At 31.2% G+C, this 24,671-nt stretch overlaps 1 protein-coding gene and 2 long non-coding RNA genes across 3 annotated transcripts; all 3 read right to left on the reverse strand.

Moving 5' to 3' along the window:
- Positions 1-3,664: 3,664 nt before the first annotated feature.
- LOC118045948 (probable LRR receptor-like serine/threonine-protein kinase At1g53440) lies at positions 3,665-10,383 on the reverse strand. The gene is made up of 18 exons (XM_035054704.2): positions 10,311-10,383; positions 10,158-10,229; positions 9,961-10,032; positions 9,786-9,863; positions 9,333-9,404; positions 9,054-9,116; positions 8,876-8,956; positions 7,686-7,757; positions 7,539-7,550; positions 7,420-7,463; positions 6,724-7,091; positions 6,460-6,649; positions 6,209-6,328; positions 6,009-6,124; positions 5,700-5,910; positions 4,705-4,936; positions 4,475-4,625; positions 3,665-4,138 (listed from the first exon to the last, which is right to left on the reverse strand). The coding sequence occupies exons 7-18, from the start codon at positions 8,938-8,940 to the stop codon at positions 3,923-3,925; spliced, it is 1,797 nt and encodes a 598-aa protein (XP_034910595.2). The 5' UTR covers positions 8,941-8,956; positions 9,054-9,116; positions 9,333-9,404; positions 9,786-9,863; positions 9,961-10,032; positions 10,158-10,229; positions 10,311-10,383; the 3' UTR covers positions 3,665-3,922.
- Positions 10,384-11,180: 797 nt separating this feature from the next.
- On the reverse strand, positions 11,181-14,347 carry LOC118045871 (uncharacterized). Its single transcript, XR_012168130.1, has 5 exons — positions 14,114-14,347; positions 13,803-14,044; positions 13,627-13,698; positions 11,563-11,779; positions 11,181-11,469 (listed from the first exon to the last, which is right to left on the reverse strand). It is a non-coding gene; the product is annotated as an uncharacterized lncRNA (long non-coding RNA).
- Positions 14,348-15,133: 786 nt separating this feature from the next.
- LOC118045937 (uncharacterized) lies at positions 15,134-16,213 on the reverse strand. Its single transcript, XR_012168119.1, has 2 exons — positions 16,069-16,213; positions 15,134-15,953 (listed from the first exon to the last, which is right to left on the reverse strand). It is a non-coding gene; the product is annotated as an uncharacterized lncRNA (long non-coding RNA).
- Positions 16,214-24,671: the final 8,458 nt, after the last annotated feature.

Genomic DNA, 24,671 nt, shown 5'->3' on the forward strand with positions numbered 1-24,671 from the left:
CACCACCATCATCATTGTTGTTGTTGTTGTTGTTGTTGTTTATATAGTTCACCTTCCTGTGGTTCGACCCCGGTCTTGCCGGATTATTTATTACTTGTACACTCCTGCACTTGGGATAAGACATCAGCTCTTTGATCCTATCAGAAACCATTCCATCTCTCGGCCAACCCCCCCTCTCTTTTGGCCAAAATATATACGAAGAAACAAAAAAAAAGTGAAAAAACCAAAGAGAATGAAAAAAAAAAGTGAAAAAACCAAAGAGAATGAACACGAGAGCAAGACATGGACGAGCAGAAGGAAAGAACATAAACAGACGAAAACATAGAGAGACCAACCAACACGCCTTCGCCATCGCCTTCGTCCCTTCATTTGTGTCTCCATTTTCTTCTCCTCTAGTGGTGAAACTTTTTCTTCCATAGGCATGGTGAGCTCTGGTAAGCAATAACAGCACCTCCTCCTTTCAGACTAACAGCGGTCACACCAGTTAGACCAACGGTGCAACTTCTTCTTCGCCAGCACAACAATCTCTTCACTAGCTCTTCTTAACAGCCCAATCGTCTTGCACCGGCTACAACTGTGGGGGGAAAGAGACATGGGCAGCAACCAGTCGTCTCCCACTTCACCTCCAGTTGTTGCCTCGCAGGTAAGTCTTTTTTCCTTGTCTTTACCAAATTAATTACCACTAAAGCATGCATATGCATGCAACTGTGGCAAAATCAGTTACTGGTTTGGGCCAATAACCGGGTTGGGTTTTGTTGTCTTTAATTGTGATTAATTGTGATGCTTGTGTTTGTTGCATACGGCCAATACCCTAACATGTTTTGAACGTTCTTTTTATATAAAAAAAAAATATTGGAAGTTTCGAAAATGTGTTTTTACATGGATTTTTTAAACCAAAAATTATTTTCTTGCATTTATGCATTTTACAACATATTTGTGAAACTCCAAAGGGTATTGACCAATATTCTAAAAAATAAAAAAATCTTATTTTAGGGGGAATTCATCTATTATTCACCGTTAATGTTTGGATAAAGAAATCCCAAAGGGATAAATATCCAAAATATTATTGGGAATAACTTATTATTATTCATTGCTAATATTTGGATAAAGAAACCCTAAGTGGTAAATATCCAAAATAAGTTTCTACGAATAATAAGTCATCACACATACTTAAAAGAAGCCTTGATTATAATCAAGGACATTTCAATTTTTTTACTCCATAGTTTACGAGCCGTGAGAGTATGAAACACTAAGGCAAAAATAGGTTTTTAAAACGCCATGAATTTCCTTAGATTTCTAAATTTTTGTCCATCTTCCTTGTGATTTACGAGTCGCAAACTCTTGAAATACCAAAGGAAAAATGAGCTTTTAAAGCACATGGAATCTCCTTGGATTTCTATCTTAATAAATTTAGTTTGAATCAAACCTATAAAAACTGATGGGATTAGAAAACACCAACACCATAGCAATTATAAGGCAAACCAAACACCAAGCAGCTTACCTTAGGTATGGCGTATTAGGGGTGCTAATACCTTTCCTTTACGCAAACAGTCACCTGCCTTAGAATCTCTGAAAGATCAGTTAGAGTTCCTAGTGACCAAAATACTAGGTGACGACTCCTTTATCCACAAAAACAAAAAAACCTGAAATCAATAGAAGGTCATCGCGACACTGGGCTCTGCCGCGAGGGTGCGACATAGTCCAAAGAGAACCAATGCACATCTTGAAATTTGTATTTGATTCAAACTAAACTTACAACCTGCGAATAAAAAGACACCAAGGATAGAAATCCAAGGAGATTCAGTATGCTTAAAAGCTCACTTTTCCCTTAATATTCCAAGTATTCTCGACTTGTAAATCACAAGGAGAAAGAGAAAAAAACTAATTTCAAAATCTAATGGAATTCAGAGCGCTTTAAAAAGCCTATTTTTGCCTTAGTACTTCGTACTTTCACGGCTCGTAAACCGTGGAATCAAAATTTAAAACGTCCCTAATTGTAATTGAGGTTTCTTTCAAGGATGTGCAATTAAATTGTTCTACATAACATTTGGCTTAAATCTACCCTTATGTTAAAAATAAACAAGTTGTTTTACACTTAATGATATTTTAGACATTTACCTTTTATAGGTTTCTTTTCTTTTATATTATCAAGGGGGTAATGACCTCTTATTCCTATAAAAATATTTTTAGATATTAACCGCTTGGGGTTTTCTTATCCGAATATTAATAGTGAATAATAAAATATTATTCCCAATAATATTTTGAATAGTGACCCTTTAGGATTTTCTTTAAGAATCAATTGCCCAAAAAAAGATTTTTATATTTTTAGAATATTGGCCAAAACCCTTTGGAATTTACAAACATGTTGTAAAATCCAATATGCAAGAAAATATTTTTTTGTGTTTAAGAAAACCATGATAAAACACATATTTGAAATTTCAAATATTTTTTTTTTAAAAAAAGGAATGCTCAAAATATTATATTTGTTGAAAACATAAGCATCACAATTAAACGCAAACAAATTTTATGGCATATTTGATTTAATCATTGGCCAAATTCAAAGTTTAATCATACTTAAGAATTAATTTGAGTCCAATTAAAAGATTTCATTATGTGCAAGGACTTAATTATATTTTAAAATTGTCAAATTAATTTTATTAAGAGCTTAATTGGTGAGAAATTAAGTATGAGAGCTTAATTTAGGTTTAATTGAGAAAATTGAAATTTTAGGAGACCAAATTTATTTTTTACCAAGTTAATTGATTAAAATGAGGGGCAAAATTACAAGAAAATCATAGTTTTGGAGTCAATTAAAGGCTAAATCGAAGAAATTCATAGATAAGGACCATTTTGCACAAGACGTCAAACTATACGGACCTAATTGATTGAAATCAAGGGGGAAATTGAAGAAAATTAAAAGTTTAAAGGTCAATTAAGGGCTAAATTTAAGACCAAGGACCAAAATGAAAAGGAGCTAAAATTTAGGGCTGAAATTGAAGTTTGTCAGGGGCCAAATTGCATTAAATCAAAAGTTTAAAGTCAATTAGGAGTGAAATTAAAGAAAATTAAAAACCGAAGGACCACATTGAACTTTGGCCAAAATCCCTAATTTAAGGTTAAAATATTGCCACACAACACGCCATTTGTTACTATTCATTGTCTTCTTCTTTTGACTCAAAACAATTTACCTATATAACTACTTTTCAGGAGCATTTAATGCTTCATCACTCAACTAAACTATAGCATCATAAAAATACTGAGCCAAACTACCCATTAAGTGTTCAAAGTAAGAAGATTTTTTTGTAAAATAAAACTTGTGCAATGTTTTGGGGTTAAATGCATATATTCTTACCTAGTTTTGAAACATAAATCCCACCTATTCTTTGGTTCCTACGAACTCCCTTTCCTGTGTTAGTTCGAACATATGTTTGAAATTATTGAGCTAGTATCTATTTCATTTCATGTGCTGCCTTTGGTGAAGAAGTCCTTAATTTTTTTTTTTTCTTGTGGGACCTTTCTTGCTCTACTGACATTTATCAGGTGCAAACTTTTAAAGCTATAAAAATGTTTTGTATATAGAATATGACACCAATAGCAATAATATATAAATTACGATGAAGACTGCATATGCTAAAATGTAAGGAAAACATTCATAGAGTGAGAATAATTGACAACATGAAACATATATATAGATGTCACATAACAAACGAGGTCTGCAATATCCAGGGCCATAATTCCATAAAAAACAGTACATATTTTTCCTTCAATCTTTATCAGGAAGATTTAAATCAAAAGGCGGATAAGGAAAAGAAACCAAAGAAAAAAGAAAGAAGAAGTTTCAATAGATATGGAGAAACCGGCAAACCACACAAGATACACACACACACACACTGACCATCCGGTGAAGCAGGAGAGATTCAAATCATGTCGAGGGAGCGATCTCTTTAGAGAGATCCTCGAGAGTTTTTTCGCCTTCAAGTACAGCCACTAATTGAGACATTGTAGGCCTGAGAGAAGGTGATTGTTCGGTGCACATCATTGCCAAGTTCAGGACAATTTTCGCTTGGTCCCAGTCATAAGTGCGCAAGCTTGGGTCAACTAAGTCTCCTAGCCTTCCCCGCGCATTTAAATTACCAGCCTGCAATTGTTTGAACTCATAAAGAAAATATGTCCAAAAGGAATATCATATCTATATACTAATTATCTCAAAGTATTGTTGTATGGGGAAAAAACTTCGATTTATATAATATCAGAATGAATAACATGCTAGCTTAATTGATATATATATAAATTACCTCATTTTATCAAAAAGGTTTTGATTTTGAACCTTTCTTTCGTAACAAAAACAGTAAATTATTAAATTGATATCACGTTTTCGTCTTGTTCCTCGTAAAAAATCAAAAGTCTAGTAAGCTTATTTGATCATTTTTTGCTAAAGAATGTTAATTAAGAAAAAAAGTTATCTAGCTCTTACCGTATCTAGAAGAAAAACAGTTTCTTGGTTTGCTCTGTAGTCAGCATTATTTCTCCCACTAACGATTTCAAGGAGAAGGATCCCAAAACTGTAGACGTCGACTTTCACTGTCATGGCTCCCCGGGTTGCATACTCTGGTGACATGTATAGACTGCAACAGCAACGAAATGATAGATTAAATAGGAACCCAATTTTCTTCAAATAAAATTGTAAAGTCAATGTTTACTTACAGATCTCCTCCTGCTCCAATCGCAATATATGGATTCTCCTCTTCATAAAGCTTTGCCAATCCAAAATCTGATATTTTCGGATTACAACTTGCATCAAGCAGAATATTATTGGCTTTTATGTTTCTGTGAATTATTGGTGGATTCCTTTCGTGAAGATACTTCAAACCCTTCGCTATTCCCCTGCAGATTATAAATCTTTTCTGCCAATCAATTTGCACTGTGGGATTTGAACCTGCAAATCCCCAAGTCAATAGTCAGCAGTCTCCTATGCTCTGATTTTGAAAAAAATGGTTGATTAAGGATCACTATAAGGTTAAGGTCTTTTGATTAGAACCAAACTCAACTAACACTTCACACTGAAAATTCTTAAGCTTCAAAACACTTGACAATCTTAAGAGATAAACTACAAACTAGGGATAATGTTGTATAGAGAACATAAAAGGTGAACATAAAACAATATATAAACTTTAAAAATTAACACACCAGCCATCGTAAAGTCACTTAGACCGGTATATAGGCTGCACGCAAGGCTTGAATATGTAAAAGAACACTATCATTAACTTGGAAGTTTTTCTTAATAGACCATGACTTTGTATATAAACACCTCACTTTTATCAGTTCTAGCGTGTGTGTGTGTGTGTGTCAATAAATCCAAAAGCATTTAATATATCAAAGGTAAAGAGAAAACTAACAAGACTTAAGCATGCATTAACTAAGAGTTCATTGCCTTGCACCTAGCTCGGTTTTCGTTGCTCTTAGATTAGGTGTATAAATTACACCATTTTAATGGAACCTAAGGAGTAAACTAGATAAATTGGAGCCTCATGCATTACTTAGAAGTACCATTTTAATTTCTAGCTAGTAAAATTTCTAAGAAAATAGAGGTTTTTAAACTAAAATATTAATTATTAAGTGGAGCAATGAGACTTGTCCAAGTTGGTTAGCAAAATTTGTAAATGCCAAATTAGATTGAGTCCGAGAGATAAGAAAATTACCAAATAAAACTTGTCCAAGTGAGCCATGTTCCATATATTCGTAGATGAGCAAAATTAGGTGCCTTCTGGAATAACTAGCAATCAAATTAACAAGGTTTTCATGTTTCAAGTCCAAGGCCTTCCTGGCATAAACTTCACTTCCTATTTCATCTACTGCTTTTGAATGAGTGAATATCTTCTTCACTGCCACAGTCAGATCTGGTAATTCAGCCTGCAGGCATGTGAAATCAAAATGATGAAAGGTTAAATAACATAAAAGTTATTCTTCCAAAGGCAAAAATTAAGGAACAAGTAAAATTCTTTTTTTACCCTGTACACTATCCCTGAACGTCCGCTACCAAGCTGCATCTTGGGGCTAAATTTTTTTGTTGCACGAATGATCTGTTTAAGGGTGAAAGTTCTTTCTCCAATCTCCACTTTGGTTTCTACATATTCCAATAACACATGAATCAAGTGAATTGAACCACAATTATGGTAAGAATTATCCAGATAGAGAAAAAAGTGCTTACCTCGCAATTCTCTGTCACCTATCCAGCCCATTCTCCACATGAAGGCCAGCAACAGCAGCAGAAACAAAATACAGCATCCTATAATCAACGCAATTTCCCAACCATGCAGTTTTCTTGGAACTTGAGAAACATACAGAAAACAATGGTTGTCAGCCAAGCAATAAACTATTCTCACACTGATCATGAAGTCAGCAACAGAATCCTGGGGTTTTAATAGAAAAAAATAAAAATATTGAAGTTGTGCTTTCTACCACGAGTGATGGAAACGGCTGATATGAGAGGTCCGTTGAGAGCTGGTCCGAATATAGATCCTTTGCCAGCCCAGAAGAGCTGGATCTCTAACGAACCATCATTTATTTTAACCGGGAAATATAGCTGTCTTCCTTCATGTTCTTTTCCAGGGATTTCCTTTATGTTGAAATCTGGCCTTACATTCGTTCCCTACAATCAAGACTTTCTTAAGTGTGTGACATTAATTAGTACATAAATAAGGATTCTGACAAGTTAATACTTACCTGAATATATATATCAAACACTCGTTTTCTTGATGTGCTGTAATCTTCAATCTTAGAATATAATGCTTCAGCAAAATAAAGTGTCACAATGTACTCGCCTTTACGCAAGCAGAGGCCATAATACGTTAGAGAGACAGGAGCATGGCGAAAATTGTTATCTATGTTTGCCTTAGCGCTAGTAATTTCACATGTCGAGTTTATTACTGAAGCACTGGCATTGAAGTTTGTCGTGAGGTAGTCCCCAGCATAGCTATAAGCCCAATCATCAGATGGACTAAGATTAAAACTTGATATGGAGGTATCGTTATGATAATGATCCTTTCCGTAATATACATCCTCACCACCACTATTTATAAACAGGGAATTATCTGCAGGAAAACTTATTTTCAGTACAAACATGAGTGTTTCCAATGAGAAAATCAGGAATATAATTAGAAGATAGAAATTCTCTATCTAATAATGTAGGTATGTGCGCGCGCCTATGCCTGAATGCACTTGGAAAATATTTAGGAGAGTTATTTCTTTAATTTTTTTTTTTTTTGAAAAACAAACTCCTTACAAATGGAAAATGACAAGTGTATTTGGTGGTAATACGCTGTGGTAATACGATTTCCGTAAGTGTATTACTAGTGGTTGAAACATTAAGGTTAGATAAGGAATCCCAAATGCATTTAGATTTCAAAAGAATGAACATACGCTTTCGACGACATTTTTTGCTCTTCATCTCATCTATGAAAGACCTAAGAATTAACACAGAAATTTGTTAACCATACTTCAAGATCACTCTTATTGCAGAAAATGATGGTATCACATACCTTGTCGGGTTACTGAAAAGCAGCAAGATCATGAAATTAGACAAAAAAAAATAAAAAAATCAATGAGAACCTTCAGGAGTGATTCATTAAAGTCAATAAATTTGTAACAGAAAGCAAAATGGAAAGGAGTTTGGTTCGTCCCCTTACATGGTTACATTTTGCAGTCCGAAGCATGTTATAGTTTTACATGACACGTTGAAGTTATTGTAAGAAAGATCCCTGCAAATTAACAATTCATAAAAATGAAGCTTGCAGAATTTAACTACTCCCTAATAAATTGCTTTCATAATTTTTCCTCAGTTAATAATTCATCAAAATTAACTTTCTTAACATGTCACCTTCCTAGCATGCCACTTATTCAATACTAACCACCGCCATTTGTTGTCTCTTTAATGAAAGGATTATATTTTATGTGCTAGCCCATATATGTAGGTTGTTGTTGGCATTTAACCCAAGCTCAAGTTGCCTAACTTTGTTATTCTAGCGCGATATATATGTGTGTGTGTGGAGGGGGGTGATGTCAACACCTCCATTTAAACTTTCCTCTTTCTAGTGAAATTTCTTCCCTATAACCGATAGCTTTTTCTCCCTTTCTTTTGCAGAAAAATTTCCTCAAACCCTATCTCAAAATTCATCATATAATCATTTAACTCTTGATTAAGGTTTTTTTAATCTTTTTCTATTTGATTTATGGTATTGGTTTAGGTCTTTTGTTTATAATTACTTTAATGAAAAATTAAAGTTTATGTGATGTTAGTGATTTTATTTGAAGTAATTCATGTGTAGAATAATATATATTTGTATAAATACATATTGAAATAGAATATATAGAAATGAATTGATATGGGATTTTGCTTGTGTTTTGATGAATTTTGAGTAAAAGACTTTAAATAACTTTAATTTTAGGAATAAAATTGGGAATTATTGAAGAATTGTATAGAAAGAAATCATGTTGAAATTCTAGAAAATCTATTTTGGGGTTGAAGATGGAGGAATTACAGTTTAGTCCCTAATTTGTGAAAAGTTATGATTTTGCCCTTGAATTCTAAAAAAAAAATAGTTTAGTCCTTGGTTGTAAATAGGAGTTTTTAGATAGGTTTTAATAAAGAACTGAGATTTATTGATGGTTTGTTATCATGTTTTATCGTTTCCATCTGAATTTGAAATTAATTCTATTATGTATAGAAATGTGTTTAGACATTAAAAATAGACAGAGAAAATCAAATTATAACAATATATATCTTAGTTTCGACACAGATAAAGGAGTGATTCAAAAGTTTCTCAAAAGAAGTTATGTAGACAGTTGCAGATAAGCTTGCATTAATCTAGTGTCTTACACTGTAGTACGATTGATATTCGATTTCTTCGGATCAGTGATCCATGAAGGAAGCCCAGTAAGCATGTTTCTTGTTAAAAATCTAAGCAAGAAACACCAACACATCAGCAACAGTGTTCGCCAGCTATACATTATATTATATAAATATAAATATAAATATAAACAACTTAAGCACATACAACTCTGTCAGATTCCGAAATGTTTCTGGAATGCTACCACTTAAGTTGTTGAAGCTCAAATCACTGCGAGCCAAAGCGAAACGCATCAAATATATATATTACCCAAAATTGAAAGCTCGAGACTTAATTGGTAATGTCGATCAAAGTTAAAAGAAAGAACGAATGAGATCAATGTATAGACATAATTGTTGAGTTATTTACACGATGGAGTTTTAACCATTTGGTGTAGACTACATAAGATTGAACAATTACTGGAGATTTCGTAAAAGGTAAACGTACAGATATGATAACTGAGGCCACTTGCCAATGTATTCGGGTATTGGACCATTAATATTGCAATTTCTCAGAACCCTGCAGGAACAATTGAAGAAGTAAGAGACTGTAGATATACAACTTCCATTTTCTCTATGTTTTTCATCAATTTTAAACATGATAGAGTTGATGGAAAAACATTCTTAAAGTCATTAGTTAATTAACATGATAAACTAAATAAATAAAATGTAAGTCATTATCAAATAGTTTCTTTATAATATTACACAACGATAGAAATTGAGAGAACAGAAGCATGGTGGAAAACATCTTTGTAATATTAATTTCATACGAAATAAAATCCCAAGCATATTGTGTCAATGAAAGTGCTTATCTACTTAATCTAGATTTTCGAGTAAATTCATGCACATTAATCTAGATTTTTCGCAAATTAATCCCATAAATATGAAGAAAAACACTCACACAGAAACCAGAGAATTGGGCTCCGGTATGACTTCTTTAGGGAAAGATATTCCGGGATTGTTTACATCACTCACCCGCCTGGAATCATTGAACAGCACTTTATAACTCGTTAATAAGAAAACGACATGTTTCATGTCTATCTCCACATTAAAATAAAATAAATGATTACACATACAACTTCCGTAATTTTGTCAGACTAAAAGTTTTTGCAGGCAGATTCCCTTCAAAATTATTTCCTATCAGGCCCCTGACAAGTACATAATGCAACAGTCAGCTCAATGCACCAAATTGTTTTCCTTCATAAGTTTAATTAAATCCTCAATAGATTATAACATTTAACTTGACTATGTTTTATAGAAAAAAAAAACTTACAGAACGGTGAGGTTCACCCATTTTTCAATATAACCAGGTATCGGACCAGACAAATAGTTTCCACCTACCGCACTGCATTGACCCAAATGCTTCCTTTAATTGTATGACACCGAACAATTAAATTGCAAGAGAAAATAAAAGCAAGAAACTCACAACACTTCAAGATTGGTCAGCTTCGCATATGTCGTAGGAATTGTCCCAGTAAAATTATTCGCTGTCAAGTGTCTACAAGAAATTAAGTTCTAGGTTATTGGTAGTGCTACACAGGTTGCTATATGTTTCAAAATTTTCACATGGGGCCTCATCTACAGTTAAATCAAGTTCGACTCTCCATGATCAAAATGACAAAAGAAAAAAGAAGAAAATTACAGGAATCGAAGTTTGGTTAACTTTCCAAGCTCCTTCGGAAGTGCACCATGAAGATTATTGCCATCCAGGTACCTTTTTCTCCAGAGAAACAGACAAATAAGTAGATAAATTTATAATACTCCTGAAATAAAGACTAAAGGAAGTGGTGAGTAAGTTTTTCGCACAAATAACGGAGTGCAGACAGTTTTCCTAATTCTTTTGGAATACGGCCTGACAACGAGTTCTCATAAAGAAACCTGCAAATCGAATGATATAATGTATAAGACGCAAATATCATGTAGAATGAAAGGAGCAGTGAATAACTAGAACTATGCAATCACGGTAACTTAATAAATGGTATTGAACATTATATTTTCTTATTAATAATTTCGGAATCTCGGCCCATGTGGCCATGTCTATCGGTTGTTGTTCGTTCCTTTCATTTAAGACAAGTGCTAAATTAATAATTCCCTGGTGGGCTTTCTGTGCCTTTATCATGGACCTACTTCAAGACATTACTATTACATTATTTTTAAGATAACAAAATAATAAAATAGTATTTATAACGTAACAAGAGTGAATATGTTTTTTCTTCTCGATCTCGGTCACAAATAACTTTTATTTGAAATTATACTCAATTGTTTATAACTTTTTTAAGGTAAAAACATGATCTACACTAATATAATAACTAGCATAATTACGAGATAATTAATTACGTAACTGAGTGATAACATAAATTATTATAATATAATGAATAAAAATATTGAATAGTTTATGATTTAAAAGCACTATAATTATAATTCCTTCAAATAACTATGGAAATTACCTCGTTATGGTGTGTGTTGAGTGAATTTATGGTTATATTATTTGAAGTATAATGAATATAACTTACAGAGATTGAAGTGAAGAGAGTTTGCCCAAACTTTCGTTTATAGTACCACTGAGGAAGTTGCGGTAGGCATAGCTGTGACAGGAAGATGTACAGGTATTTGATTAAGAATTAAGCTGTCCATATACAGATGCAAGACTGTTTTAATCTCTAAAAAGAAACACTTACATCGCTGTCAAGTTTTGACAATATCGTATGCTGTCTGGTATTGGCCCAGTCAATTTATTCTCGGAAAGATGCCTGATTTTCAACAAAGATAACAGAATGAATATATAAAATAAAAAAATATCTTGCAAATATACCATTGACTTACAATCTACGAAGCGATTGGAGACCCTTCAGATTCGAAGGGATGGTGCCATCAAGATCGTTGCTGGAAAGATCCCTGATTCGAAGGGATACATATCCCGGAAGATAAAAACTTTCAGTTAATATCATCAACAGATTCAATTCTATATTGTATCAATGGAACTTTTATCAATTGTGGTGTAGAAAAGGTCTTTCTGAAGTTTTCTATATTTCACGAATATTGATAGACATTCCTTCTGAAATTTTACGCATTTTTTTTTATATATAATCTACAAGTTATTTTAGAAAAAAAGTTTATAATCTCAATGCCTTTGTATTATATAAATAATTGATAAATAATCATTTCAATTTAAAAATTTAAGTTATTTGATAAGCTATATATATATAATATAACATACTCTCAACTAAAAAGTTATTCAAGCTTAATTATTGCACAATTCACCAATACCTTATATTTATTTATTTTTAATTAGTTAACTTGAGAACATGGCTTAAAGAGATTATTAATTATTAATTGTCTTTAAATCACACCAGTAAAATATGACTTCTGTTAGAACTAATTATTCATCAGGAAGCTTGATAGAATCTGCTAGATTTACAATGAAGCAGAGCGTGCTACGTACAATTCAGTCATAATTAGAAGGGTTATCTACTATCATTTCTAAGGAATTTCAACACCATTTATTTTATATTTTATTCCTCTTTTTCGATTGAAGAGCAAAACATAATATCACAATGTTGTTTTATGTACCAAAACTCTAAATTGATCTAAAAAAGAGTTTGTATTACTTTCAACAGATGATAAAAGTTGTTATATGTAGCAAAAAAACATAATATCTCACAAAAGCCAAACACAAATAAAAAATATTAAAAAGCTTCGTTTGTTACAATTTCAAATCAATTTAGAATTAGTTATTAATTATTAATTGTCTTTAAAAATATGACGTCGGTAAGAACTAGCAAAGGTTGTCAATTCTGTTTCAGTAGGTGTTTTGTTTTTTCAATTGGAATGGAATGTTTCAGTTTCGGAGTGTTTCGGGGTTGTACTGTTCATATATATATATATATATATATATATATATATATATATATATATATTCAACAAACATAATTCAAATTCAAGATAAATTAATTATAAATTATGCAATACAAACAAAATGTCAAGCAAATATAATTTCAAATTTTAAAATATTTCTAAATAGTTAAAATAGATTTTTAACTTAAAGTAATTCAACTTAAACAAAATATCAAAATATTATGCAAGTAAAATGTTTTAACAAAAATATTTTAAATATAAAGTTAGGTCAATATTATCAAGGCTAATGGAATCTAAAGCATTCCTTATTTTGCTCAAATTCCTATAAAGTATAAACATAAAAAAAAATAATATTAATATAAACCATATATATTAGTGATAAATCCAATTTTAAAAAATTAATATCATTGTTAATGAAAATAGTAATAATAATTTTCAATATTATTATTAATATCATTGTTATTGAAAATAGTAATGAAAAAAATCTTTTTATAATTGGACGGTTTAATTAATTAAATTGAACAAGGTTCAATTTGATTTAATAGCTTTTTAAGAGCGGAACGGAACATGTGGAATGAAATCGGAACGTTCCGGGTGGAATTTAGCCGAAAAATCCGGAACGGACCGAGATTTAAAATGAGATGGAATTTGTTCCGTTTTTTAAATTAGAATGGAATGTTTCTGTCATTTCAGACGGAACGGAATGGAATTGACAACCTTCAACTAGAAAGCGTGATAGAAATATGTTAGATATAAAATCCATACGATGCTTAAAATAATTTTATGGAATTCTAATTTGCATATATTTATGATGAAATGGATAAGGTTAATGCGATTCAAAACTGAGCAAACTAAAGTATAAACCCAAATTAAACTGGAAGACTTACAGATATTTCAGATTCTGCAACTTTGTCAGGCTTGAAGGTATAGAACCGGTCAACAAATTGCTTGAAAGGTCCCTGATATTTTGCACAAAGCCATTGTACCATTATTTAGAAATAAGAAGAGCCTATGCATGCCATGATTTATATAAAAAGAACAAGGAATCCAAGCTTTAACATACAAATACTTGAGATGCTGTAATTGCCCCAGCGTTGAAGGAATCCCACCAGAAAGCTGATTATAGTTAAGATTACTGTTGTGGGCAATATGATCAAACCTAATTTTCATCAATGGTGACCACTGTAGATTCAATACTGAAAAGAGAAATGTATATGGAGTTACGATACTTACAGTCTTTTCAAGTTTTTGAAGCTACCTATTGAATTGTCAATAGATCCATCCAACTTTTTTCCTGGCAAGTTTCTGTCAAAGAAATTGAAGTAATTCACATCGAGACAATCAGAATTTGAATCTGTCAAGTTTTATACATACATTACAGTGACCGAACGAAACGATCCATTTGTGGTGGTGTTGTCAGGGGAACCACATTTGATCTCGGCATACAGGTCTTCAGAACAAATAGGAGATGACAGCGATAACTGTGTGGAAGATGACAGCGATAACTGTGTGGAAGATGACAGCAAAGTCTGTGAAAGGACTCGAAGAGCACGTACTGCCGAAAAAAAATTCTTATTAAGTCCCACTAAGATCTTCTGAAATTTAAGATAAAAGTACTCAATCGACCTTATTATATACTTACATGTAGGGGTGTTCACGGTCCGGTTCGGTTCGGTTTTAACCATAAAAACCAACCGAACCAAGTACCTCATATTTTTTAAATTTCAAACCGAACCGAACCGGATTCCGGTTCAAACCGAACTGGTTCGGTTCGGTTGAATCCGGTTTTGCAGCTAAAAAACCGGGAAACCTAATCATTAAATTAATGGGCTTTTTTGACTTTTTTTAATAGGCTTAAATTAAATTGGGCCATTAAATTTTCTTCTTGGGCTAAATTTATAGGCTTTTTAATCAAAATTCTTTAAAATGTTATAATTTGATTAATTTTATTATAAGCTTTCTAATGAAATTAAAATATTGAAATTTTTTTGAAATGCTTAATTGCTTATAGTAACAATAAATTTGGTATGATTTATCTTACTATTTTTAATATACAAAGAAATATGCTATGAAAATTCAAATCAATGCAAATATGCAAGATGCATGATCAAATTTGGACACCGTTCACACTAAAAAAAGTTTACATTAGCAAATAGATACATTAGCAAATAGTAACTAGTAATAAATTATCATAAACATTCGGCATAAGTTGAAGAAAAAATCCGACACCAGCACTACAGCAGCATCCAAAACTTCCAGCAACAGCAAAAGCCAAAAGATCCAGCAAGGATAATGCTATAAAAAAACACTAGCAAATTAGCAACATATTATAGTTTGACAATTAAAAAAATTAGGAATGCAAAATTTTAAAAGGAATTAATAAGGCAAAGTAAATTAATTACACAAAACAATTATATTCCAAGATTGCACCAACATCATCAATATAACTTACAAATAATCAGTTGAGATTTTTAAACTTTCACCAAATTCTACAAAAACAAAAATTAAAATGCTAGATTAAACATATATAAATAAATAATATTATAAAATCCCCCAAATTATCCACACCAAGCATTCTCCACACCAAGCCCAAGACTATGAAGTTGCAGTGCTGTAGTTAAATCCCCCACCCCAAATTGTCAAAAAAAAAGAGAAAAAAAAGAGAAAAAATCAATCATTCTACGAGCATGATTGATTCATGCATGAGGCTCCAATAAGTTCCAGAGACTGCAAGGCATTCCTATTCTATTGAAGCCATGTTCAAGCCCATTAGAAAAGCAACCAGCATTCCAACAGTAACAAGGTAAACACACATCTTCCATGACCATCTCTTCCATCTTCCCAGCATGTCTTTCCTTTCCATGTTGCGGCCCATACTCTATACCAGTCATCAGATCGCAGCAACCCAGAACTAACGCTCCAATACCTCGATCAACCTTATTTAAGGATAATAAAAGTTGACGCAAATATTCAAAAAATTTCAGAAGACCGCAACAACCATCTTGCACTTGAATAGACCCATCTGTCAAGTTTTATTATGTCTCCTTTTATTTACAGCGACCTCATCCGTAGCAAAAGAGAGACAAATCATATGATTGTTGTAAACCCACTAAATAAAGAATCAAAGATGAAGATGAAATTTACCTTGTTGTTGTTGCTAAAATGAAGACGCCTGAAAGATGGAGACGGTTTCTAGAAAAGATGGAGACGATTTCTGGAAAATAAAAATATGAAGATGAAGATGGAATAGACTTAGAAATTTAAAAAACACTTTTAAAATTCAAACCCATGAAACAAAGAATCAAAGAAGATGGAATTTAGTCATTTACCTTACTATCGTTGCTTCAATAAAGAAGGTTTATGGGAAAGGAAGATTGTGGATTAATTATTAAGGATGGGTTTTTGTTGAAAATGGGAAGGAAGATGAAGACGGCTTTGTGATTGTAAGAGAAGTGAGATGAGAATATGTTAGGGTTAGAGAGGGAGGCTAATTAGGTTAACTTAACTATTTATAGTAACTTTTTTTTTTAATGGTTTAATGAGTCCGGTTCGGTTGGCTCGGTTTCTGGGTCAAAACCGAAACCGAACCGGACCTGTTAACATTTATAGTTTTTTAAATCGGTTTAATCGGTTTTTACTTTCGGTTCGGTTTTTTCGGTTAATTTTTCTTCGGTTTTCTCGGTTTTCTCGGTTAATCGGTTATTTTGAACACCCCTACTTACATGTACGGGTTAGAATGGATAAGAAGTGTATTTAAGCAAGAAATGAAACTAGTAAATTAAATGAGACTCAACTATGTTATTGCACTTGCACATATACACTTTTTATTTACTAAATAAATGACTAATACAATGTTTTCATGAGATATCTTTTCAAATTAGTTAATGCGCAATAGGACCTTTATTTATGCTGCAAAAGAACTCTTCATATTCGAATAGCTTTTCTTTCGTAATCAATTTATTCATGATAATTTCAATGGCCTTGTATCTGCATGCTTTCACCCTATCCCACATCGATTAGTAATTAAACTAAACAGATATTGATATATCCTTGTACCTTCATCCTCTGGAAGTAAATAGTCGCGTGCGGCTTTATAGATGCTCTCATTATCAAAAGTAGTACTATTTCTCCCGGTGCCAGATTGCCAGAGAAGAAGAAGGTTGAGGAGAAAAAGCCTGCTGATGAGCATTACTGACCGTTCAGAACCCATTGGTTTCGTCATAACTTGATTTAAGAAGCGTTTCTTGCAGTGTGTGTGTGTATGCCACAGCTTGTGCTTGTACTTATATATTAACACATGGATAAAAACATTCCTGCACAAGTGACAAACAAACTTTCAATTGTAAAATAATAAAAAGTTATCTTTAAGCTCCAACCCAAAGACTCTTATTCGTGGTGGAGTGCCCTTCGAATAGGATCCGATCCCCTCCCAGCAGTCGACACTCCTTCCTGACCCCTGTTTTTGGTCGTTCTCAGTAAAGTATTTTTTTTTATGTTAAATAAAAAATATTTTATTATTTATTGATTATATCAATTGCTTCTTAATATTTTAATTATTATATATTTTATTTTGATTTTTTTTTAATTTATTCCTTATAACTTGATTTTATTTGATTTTTATATTAATTTTGATTCTTATTCTTTTTATTGTTATTTATTTTTCTCTTATTCTTTTATCAATTGAAATTTATTAAATATCAAACTTAATCTTCTTTTTTTTTTTATTTCTATTTATTTTATTTAAAATAATTTATATTTTTTTAATTTCATCGTCCTTCAACTATTTTATTTATCAAATTTTATCTATATTCTTTCAATAAACTTAAAAAAAAATTAAAATATTAATAAATTATTTTACAACTCATCTTATATAATATAACCACATACTAAAAAAATAATTCGCTTTCTAACGTTTCACTTTCTATATAAACAACTTTTCAAAAAAAATTACATTTCAGCAAAGCAAATAAACAAGGTTTAAATTAATGAAATCATCCCACTACGTCAAGGTGGGAACTCGAGGCTGATAAGTATTGTACTGCGACTAAAGAGGAAGACTTCTTTTCGAAAGTTACCAATGCAATTTCTATAATGCCTTTTGAGTAAAGAGCGAAGACAATGATGACAGGTAAAAATCATAATTGAAATGAACAAAATTAAAGCACTGAAAGTTGCTAAAGAAGTATCAAAATAAGCTGCAATTTCCAACATTGATAAAATTAAGATCTTCTAAAATTTAAGATAAAGTAGACAATCGACCTGGTTAGAATTGATAAGAAGTGTATTTAAGCAAGAAATGAAACTAATAAATTTAACGCATTGATGGATTAAATGAGACTCAACAATGTTTGCATTTGCTATTTTTTTCTTTTTCTACTAAGTAAATGACTAATACAATGTTTCAAGCTATACTTTTCAAAATAGTTAACATGCAATTGGGTCAGTCATGACGCTGCAAAAGAATAAATAATCTTTTATGTAATTTTTTAGCACTAAAATTATGTTATTATTTATAAAGTTAATTTAAAATTAGTAAGTATTAGTAATAATATTTATTAGGACTTGCATTTCATAATTAGTATCAAGTTACTAGGTATAGATATTAATAAAATTATTTTAAAAATATCACCTAATAGTTTAATTTTTTTGAATTGAGATAATCATTGTACATAACATTATAATTTTAACATTGGAGTGAACTAATGTATGAAAGGGGAAAAATAGAAAAAAAATCACTTAACATCTAGTTTTATAATAACTAGACCTAACTGATTTTTAGAGATTCTAGGTAAGGAGTTGTTTATAAAATAAATAAAAAATAGGCACTACCCTATACATCTTATCTAAGATAAATTGTATTGTGGTTTGTTTTTTAAATGATAAATGTGTTTTAATGTGATTTGCTTATACTAATACGTATATTATTTAGGGTATTTTTATTATCCACAAAACAACGTTAAAAAAAACAGGGCTCAATGTTGGACCTTACTATCCTGAGTTATTTTGTAACAACAAAAAAAAAAAAACATATATAAATATATGTATGTATTTATACATGTATCGATTTTATTCGGTGCAATTTTTTATATATATTTAAATTTCAAAAAAGTCTCTTTTATATTTTTAATATCAAGCTACCAACTCAAAGAATTTATCCACCTACAAATAACAATTACAATGCTCGTCCCATCATACTGGACTTCACAACTCAACCATGATATCAACTTCCTTTCTTTTTTTGTAGAGCTAGTAGTTCACAACAAGCATCAATTTCTTAAGAAAAAAGCTATGTTTAATTTCACATACAACACGGTTATTTATTAACTTAATAAGGACAATATCCTTAATTGCATCATATAAAAAAGATAACTTAAACATTTAAATTCTTAAACACAAGATGTTACATAACAATAAAATATTATTTACTCTAAATACATAATTAATTTAATAAAAGACTTCTATTCATGCATCTACTTTCTAGTTTGAGGGTGCGAGGTATCTAGCAACATATTTATATAGCGTTTAATTCATGCTCAATAATAAATTACAATGTCACAGTCGCATAAATTAATTACCCTAGCTTAAAACACAACACACAAGATATTATAAAGCAAGCAAGGGATCGATCCCATGAGAAAGGTTCAAGTTAGATTTTTTATACTAGATGATATGCAATTTAGGATGGGTTGGAGGTTATCTAGGCTAAAGCAAAAGAAATCAGAAAAGAGCAATCAATGCTAAATAAATAAATAAATAAATAACCGAAATTTATCAAGAAAAAACAAACCTTGGTCGCAAGTAAACGTCCACCTACAGAAATCAAAACTGATTATGGAAACGAAACGTCAATTTATACTTTGAATATTTATCTTTTCTTATGTTTATTAGTTAACATATTTGTTGTATAACTAATCATGACCATCCAACAATCACAATGTCCGCATTAGTAATTTAATTCAATGCATGGCAGCCTTAAGAATTATATGAGCTAATTAATTGTCTACAATAATAACTTAGAGTCTGCTCTAGTAATTAAAATAAACAATTATAGGAAAAATAAGCATAGAAGAACAAACATATTTATCATATAAATTGAAAAGAAAAGGTAAAATAAATCTCACAGTTCTTGAAATCTAAAAGTTTTCGTGTCCTTGCAACCAAGAAAAATAGTTTGGTCTTGCATGTCTACTGAACAATTAATAAAAAAAAAAGGAAGAAAACATGATTTTGGGTTTGTGGAGGGGAGTGGTCATTTTTTCTCTCTCTTGACTGGCTTCCTTCTCTTTCCTTTCTCTCTTTTTTTTTTTTATATATCCTAGGAAACCCAAATCTTTTTTTTACAAAATAATCCTTTTCTAAGTAGACACTTTATATTTAAGTAATTCAATAATTATTTTTACTAAAAAAGAAGAAATAGCCTTGCATAAAACTTTCAAGCTTTTACTTTTCACTTAGAGGAGCTAAGTTGCAAAATAAAGACTTGAATGTCGGTTTGGATGCTTAGAGAAGTAATTTGAATTTATTTCTTCACAAAACCTGTTTATTGGCAGAATTCATATGTTATCTTAGAAAAATCATATCTCTCTTAGTAAAAATTTTGTCCTCAGGCATATGGTCAAATTCTAAAATTTGAATGCATGTTTTTATACGATAAATAAAAATTAAATCTTCATCATACTTAGAAAAATACAAAAAAAATCATTTAATACGTATCATAATAAGTCTGCAATTATCCGTTAAGATTTGAATATAATTTCAAATAATGTTTTTTTTCATTTTCTTTCATGTTAGGATAGTTAAGTTTTTAATATGATAAGATAAGAATCTCCTTATCAAAGATGATTTTTCTTAAACCTTAAGCATACCTTTTTTGGGCTTTAAAATGGTTATGTTTTAACTTGATAAGATAATAATCTCTTTAATGAGAAGAACTTTTCTCGAACCTTAGATAGATTAACGAATAGAAACACGACTTAGAACAAACAATAGTAGCTTATCATAAGTAAGATGCACTCGGAGTTATACATCTTTCATTTACATAATTAGTTCCCCTACTCGGACTCTCATAGACCATTAGGTTTTCTAGTGATTATAATATTAGATGGTGACTCCCTTTACTTTTCTTTTTTGTTGATAAAAAATAAAAATTTCTTATACTTTCTGCACTAATTACCCATTACAAATTGATATTATCAAAGAATCACTATAAACTTAAAAGTTTAAAGTTTTGATAATAATTTTATATTATTGGATAATACATTTTTTCAAGTGAACATTTAATTTAATTTTGTTTTGTATTAAATATCTTGATTGAATTGATTTTTTAACATTGAAAAAATAATTATAATAATGTAAATGATTGGAACCATGGAGTCTGAAGTAATAATGCATCATTAAAATTTATGGTCAAGTCTTTGTTCATGTTCAGCATCTTTTATTTCCATGATGTCGATCTTTTGCTTTCATGATGTCTGAGGAGTAATAATGCTTCTTTAAAAATTAAGATCAAGTCTTTGTTCATGTTCAGCATCTTTTTTTTTTTGGATAATTCATGTTCAGCATCTTTAGTTTCCATTATGTCGATCTTTTGTATAGTCGAGCAGATAAAGATTAATAAAGCTAAAGCATCAGTATGAAGGCCACAAGCTGATAGTTTACCCTACATTTCTTTAAAAATTAAGATAGATCAAGTCTTTGTTCATGTCCAGCATCTTTCTTTCTTTTTTAGATAATTCATGTTCAGCATCTTTTGTTTCCATTATGTCGATCTTTTGTATTGTGATATGACTAAAATTAAATGTAAACAAGTTTTTATAAAAACTAAAAAGACTCGAACAAAAAAGAAAACTTTTAGCAAAACTTTAACGACTGATCTTATACACAAATCTTTTACACCGTTTCATTTTAAAATTAAGAAATAGGCTTCACGATACAGAAGAAGTGAATAACAAATAATAAAGTTAGCCTACACTTCACGACTCATGCTTCTTTATATATGTATGATAATAACTAATTATCCATTACACATTGCTATTATATATCAAAGAATTACTATAAACTTAAAAGTTTAACATTTTAATTAATAATTTTATATTATTTACTAATACATCTTCTGAAATAAACATTTAATTTAATTTTGTTTTATATTAAATTTGATTGAATTGATTTTTTAACATTGACAAAATTTATGGTCAAGTCTTCGTGTTCAGAATCATTTTTTTTGCCTCATCAAGCAGAGAAAGATTAATAAAAGCTACATTTCTTGGGTCCAATCGGAATGTGAACATTGAGAAGTAATAAAGGTAATGCCTTGTTAAATGAAAGACTTGACATGGTTTTCTGTCTTTTCTATGCCCAGCTAGCGGCTCTGCTAAATGATTTGATACGTCATGAAATTAATGAATTGATTTTGTGATGTTATCAGAAAAATAATAATGTATATTGAACCCATGGAATCTTTAAAATTTATTTCAAGTCTTCGTTCATGTAATTCAGCATCTTTTGTTAATGTTTTGCATTTAATAAAGCTAAAGCATCAGTATGAAGGCCAAAAGCTGATAGCTACATTTCTTGGGTCCAATCGGAAAGTGAACATTGAGAAGAAATAATGCATCTTTAAAATTTTATGGTCAAGTCTTTGTTCATGTAATTCAGCATCTTTTGTTTCCATTGTCAAGTAATAATAATAACCAAAAATTGAATGTTATTTTTATGCTATTCTCACATGGAAAGTCTTGTCAATGAAATTTATGGAAGTAGAACAATATACAGTTATCTTCTAAGAAGTAGATTAGCGCTCTATTAATTTCACATAAATTTTACTTTTTCTTTACTTTGAATAGACTAACATTTTATCTTCTAAAAAGTACTTTTATCAAAGTAGAAAACGTACAATCAACACGTTTTATTTTCAACAATAAAAATAATTATTGATGATATATACCTTCACTTTCCTAAAGTCCTCACTGGATTCACTGAAACCATCACGTGATGGCCTGCCCACGTCAAAAAGATTATAATTATTGATGATATATACCTTCACTTTCCTATATTTTTCTTCACCAAAGCATTGGTATATGGTAAAATCACTATTTTCTCATAAAGAAAGCATTTAGTTTTGATGTATCACTCAATGAAAAATGTGAGAGCACTACGTACAGAAACCTCCCTTTGATCTATTATTGTGAGAATTGGACTAATGGGTAAATGATATATATAAATTAATACAACAGAAAAGGGATGTCAGCTAACCAAACGTGTTAATTTTGATATCTACCAATTTGTTTTACATTTTTTTGTATTAAAACTTGATATATTATCAAATAATGTTTTATATTAAAAATTATTTATCTAAATAAAATTAAAAAAAAAAAAAAAAACAAGCGAATCAACGAGCCAGGTCTCCAATTTCCAGGGCCATAATTCTTAAGAACCAGTACATGTTTTTCATGAAAAGGAGGATCAAGGGAAACAAACCAATGAAAAAAAAGAAGAAGAAGAATCAATAGATATGGAAACATGGCAAAACACAAGATATATTTATTGACCATCCGGTACTCAAGCAGGAGAGATCGAGGGAGTGATCTCTTCAGAAATATCCTCGAGGGTTTTTTCGCCTTCATGTACAGCCACAACTTGAGACGTTGTAGGCCTGAGAGAAGGTGATTGATCGGTGCACTTCATTGCCAATTTCAGAACAATGTTCGTTTGGTTCCCGTCGTAATGGAAATCAAACAAAAGATTACAAATATAAAATGATGAATCAATACAGATTTCTTATTTATTTATTTATTTTACTCTTTCAAACAAACATGAGTGCGCGTGCTTTTATAATTAACTATTGATGTCGTCCCTAACATCGCACCAGCTCTAAAAATAACTCTCTTGAATTAATTATGGAAAAAGAACAGATTTCTAGCATCTTATTCTTTTAAGAGAAAAAGTCTTGTTTGAAGAGTCGCCACCTAGTATTATGGTCACTAGAAACCCTAATTGATCAACATAGATTTTATTGTTTGGGACTGGTTACGTAAAAGGGAAGATATTAGCATCCCTTAAACGTTCTGTCTAAGGCAAACTGCATTGTTAATTTTGTCTTAAATTGCTAAATTTTATTTGTTTACGCTTTAATGGTTTATTCGCAATATTCCTGACTCTGGCGTCAGTGAATATTCAACTACGGATAATTCTAACCCTAGCGTTGGTAACTATTACGTAGCTATAAAATAAGTTTAGATCAATATTTTTTTTATTCCTGACTCTAACGCTAGTGAATAAACAAATAAACTAAATTCATTTTATTACGCGTTCACATATTTTTTCTTATATAGTTAAATAAAAAAAACAATTAAATCAGTGTTTTTATTCCTGACTCTAGCGTCAGTGAATAAACCAATAAAATAAATTTTATTTTTCATACATGCACATATATTTTCTTATTTTTCTATTTTTTCTATTTTCCTATTTTTTATTTTTTTTATTTTTTATTTATGTTTTTGGGGGCTGGGCCCAGTTCAACCCACATGGGCTGGGCTAGACCCAGCCCGGCCACGGGCCCAAGCCAGTGACCCGGCTGGGCCACAACACGCATGACCCAGCGTCATGCGTGCATGGCACTGTGCGAAGGTAATTAATTACCTTCGCACAGTGCTAAATGCACTTAACTTTCGAGAGTTAAAGAACGAAGAAAACAGAGGAAGCTTACCTGGTTGCAGGTTGCTTCGCTGGAGTGTCAGCGTGTCGGGTGACGATCAGCGGTGGCGTCCATCAATAGTAAGCTAGAATTCCTCCTTCGACCTCCACCTTACTGCCCTCTGTTTCCTCTGCCCTCGTTTGAAAAATTATCTCGTGCTCTGTTTTCCAAATTCTCTCTACTCCCTTTCGGTTTGTTTCTGTTTTCGCTGTTTTAGGCTGGTATTGGTGAGGGAAATGT

The sequence above is a fragment of the Populus alba genome, chromosome 16, assembly GCF_005239225.2.
Source record: "Populus alba chromosome 16, ASM523922v2, whole genome shotgun sequence".
In the NCBI taxonomy this organism is placed as follows: Eukaryota; Viridiplantae; Streptophyta; class Magnoliopsida; order Malpighiales; family Salicaceae; genus Populus; species Populus alba.

Bases quoted from the DNA above. Each gene is read 5' to 3' on its own strand.
- LOC118045948 (XM_035054704.2), bottom strand. From the start codon at position 8,940: ATGCTTACTGGGCTTCCTTCATGGATCACTGATCCGAAGAAATCGAAT. The intron at 7,758-8,875 runs GTAAGACACTAG...GTTAATTTGCAG, and splicing joins AATATCAATCGTACTACAGT to GGATCTTTCTTACAATAACT. The intron at 6,125-6,208 runs GTAAGCACTTTT...TGGAATATGTAG, and splicing joins AGGTGACAGAGAATTGCGAG to AAACCAAAGTGGAGATTGGA.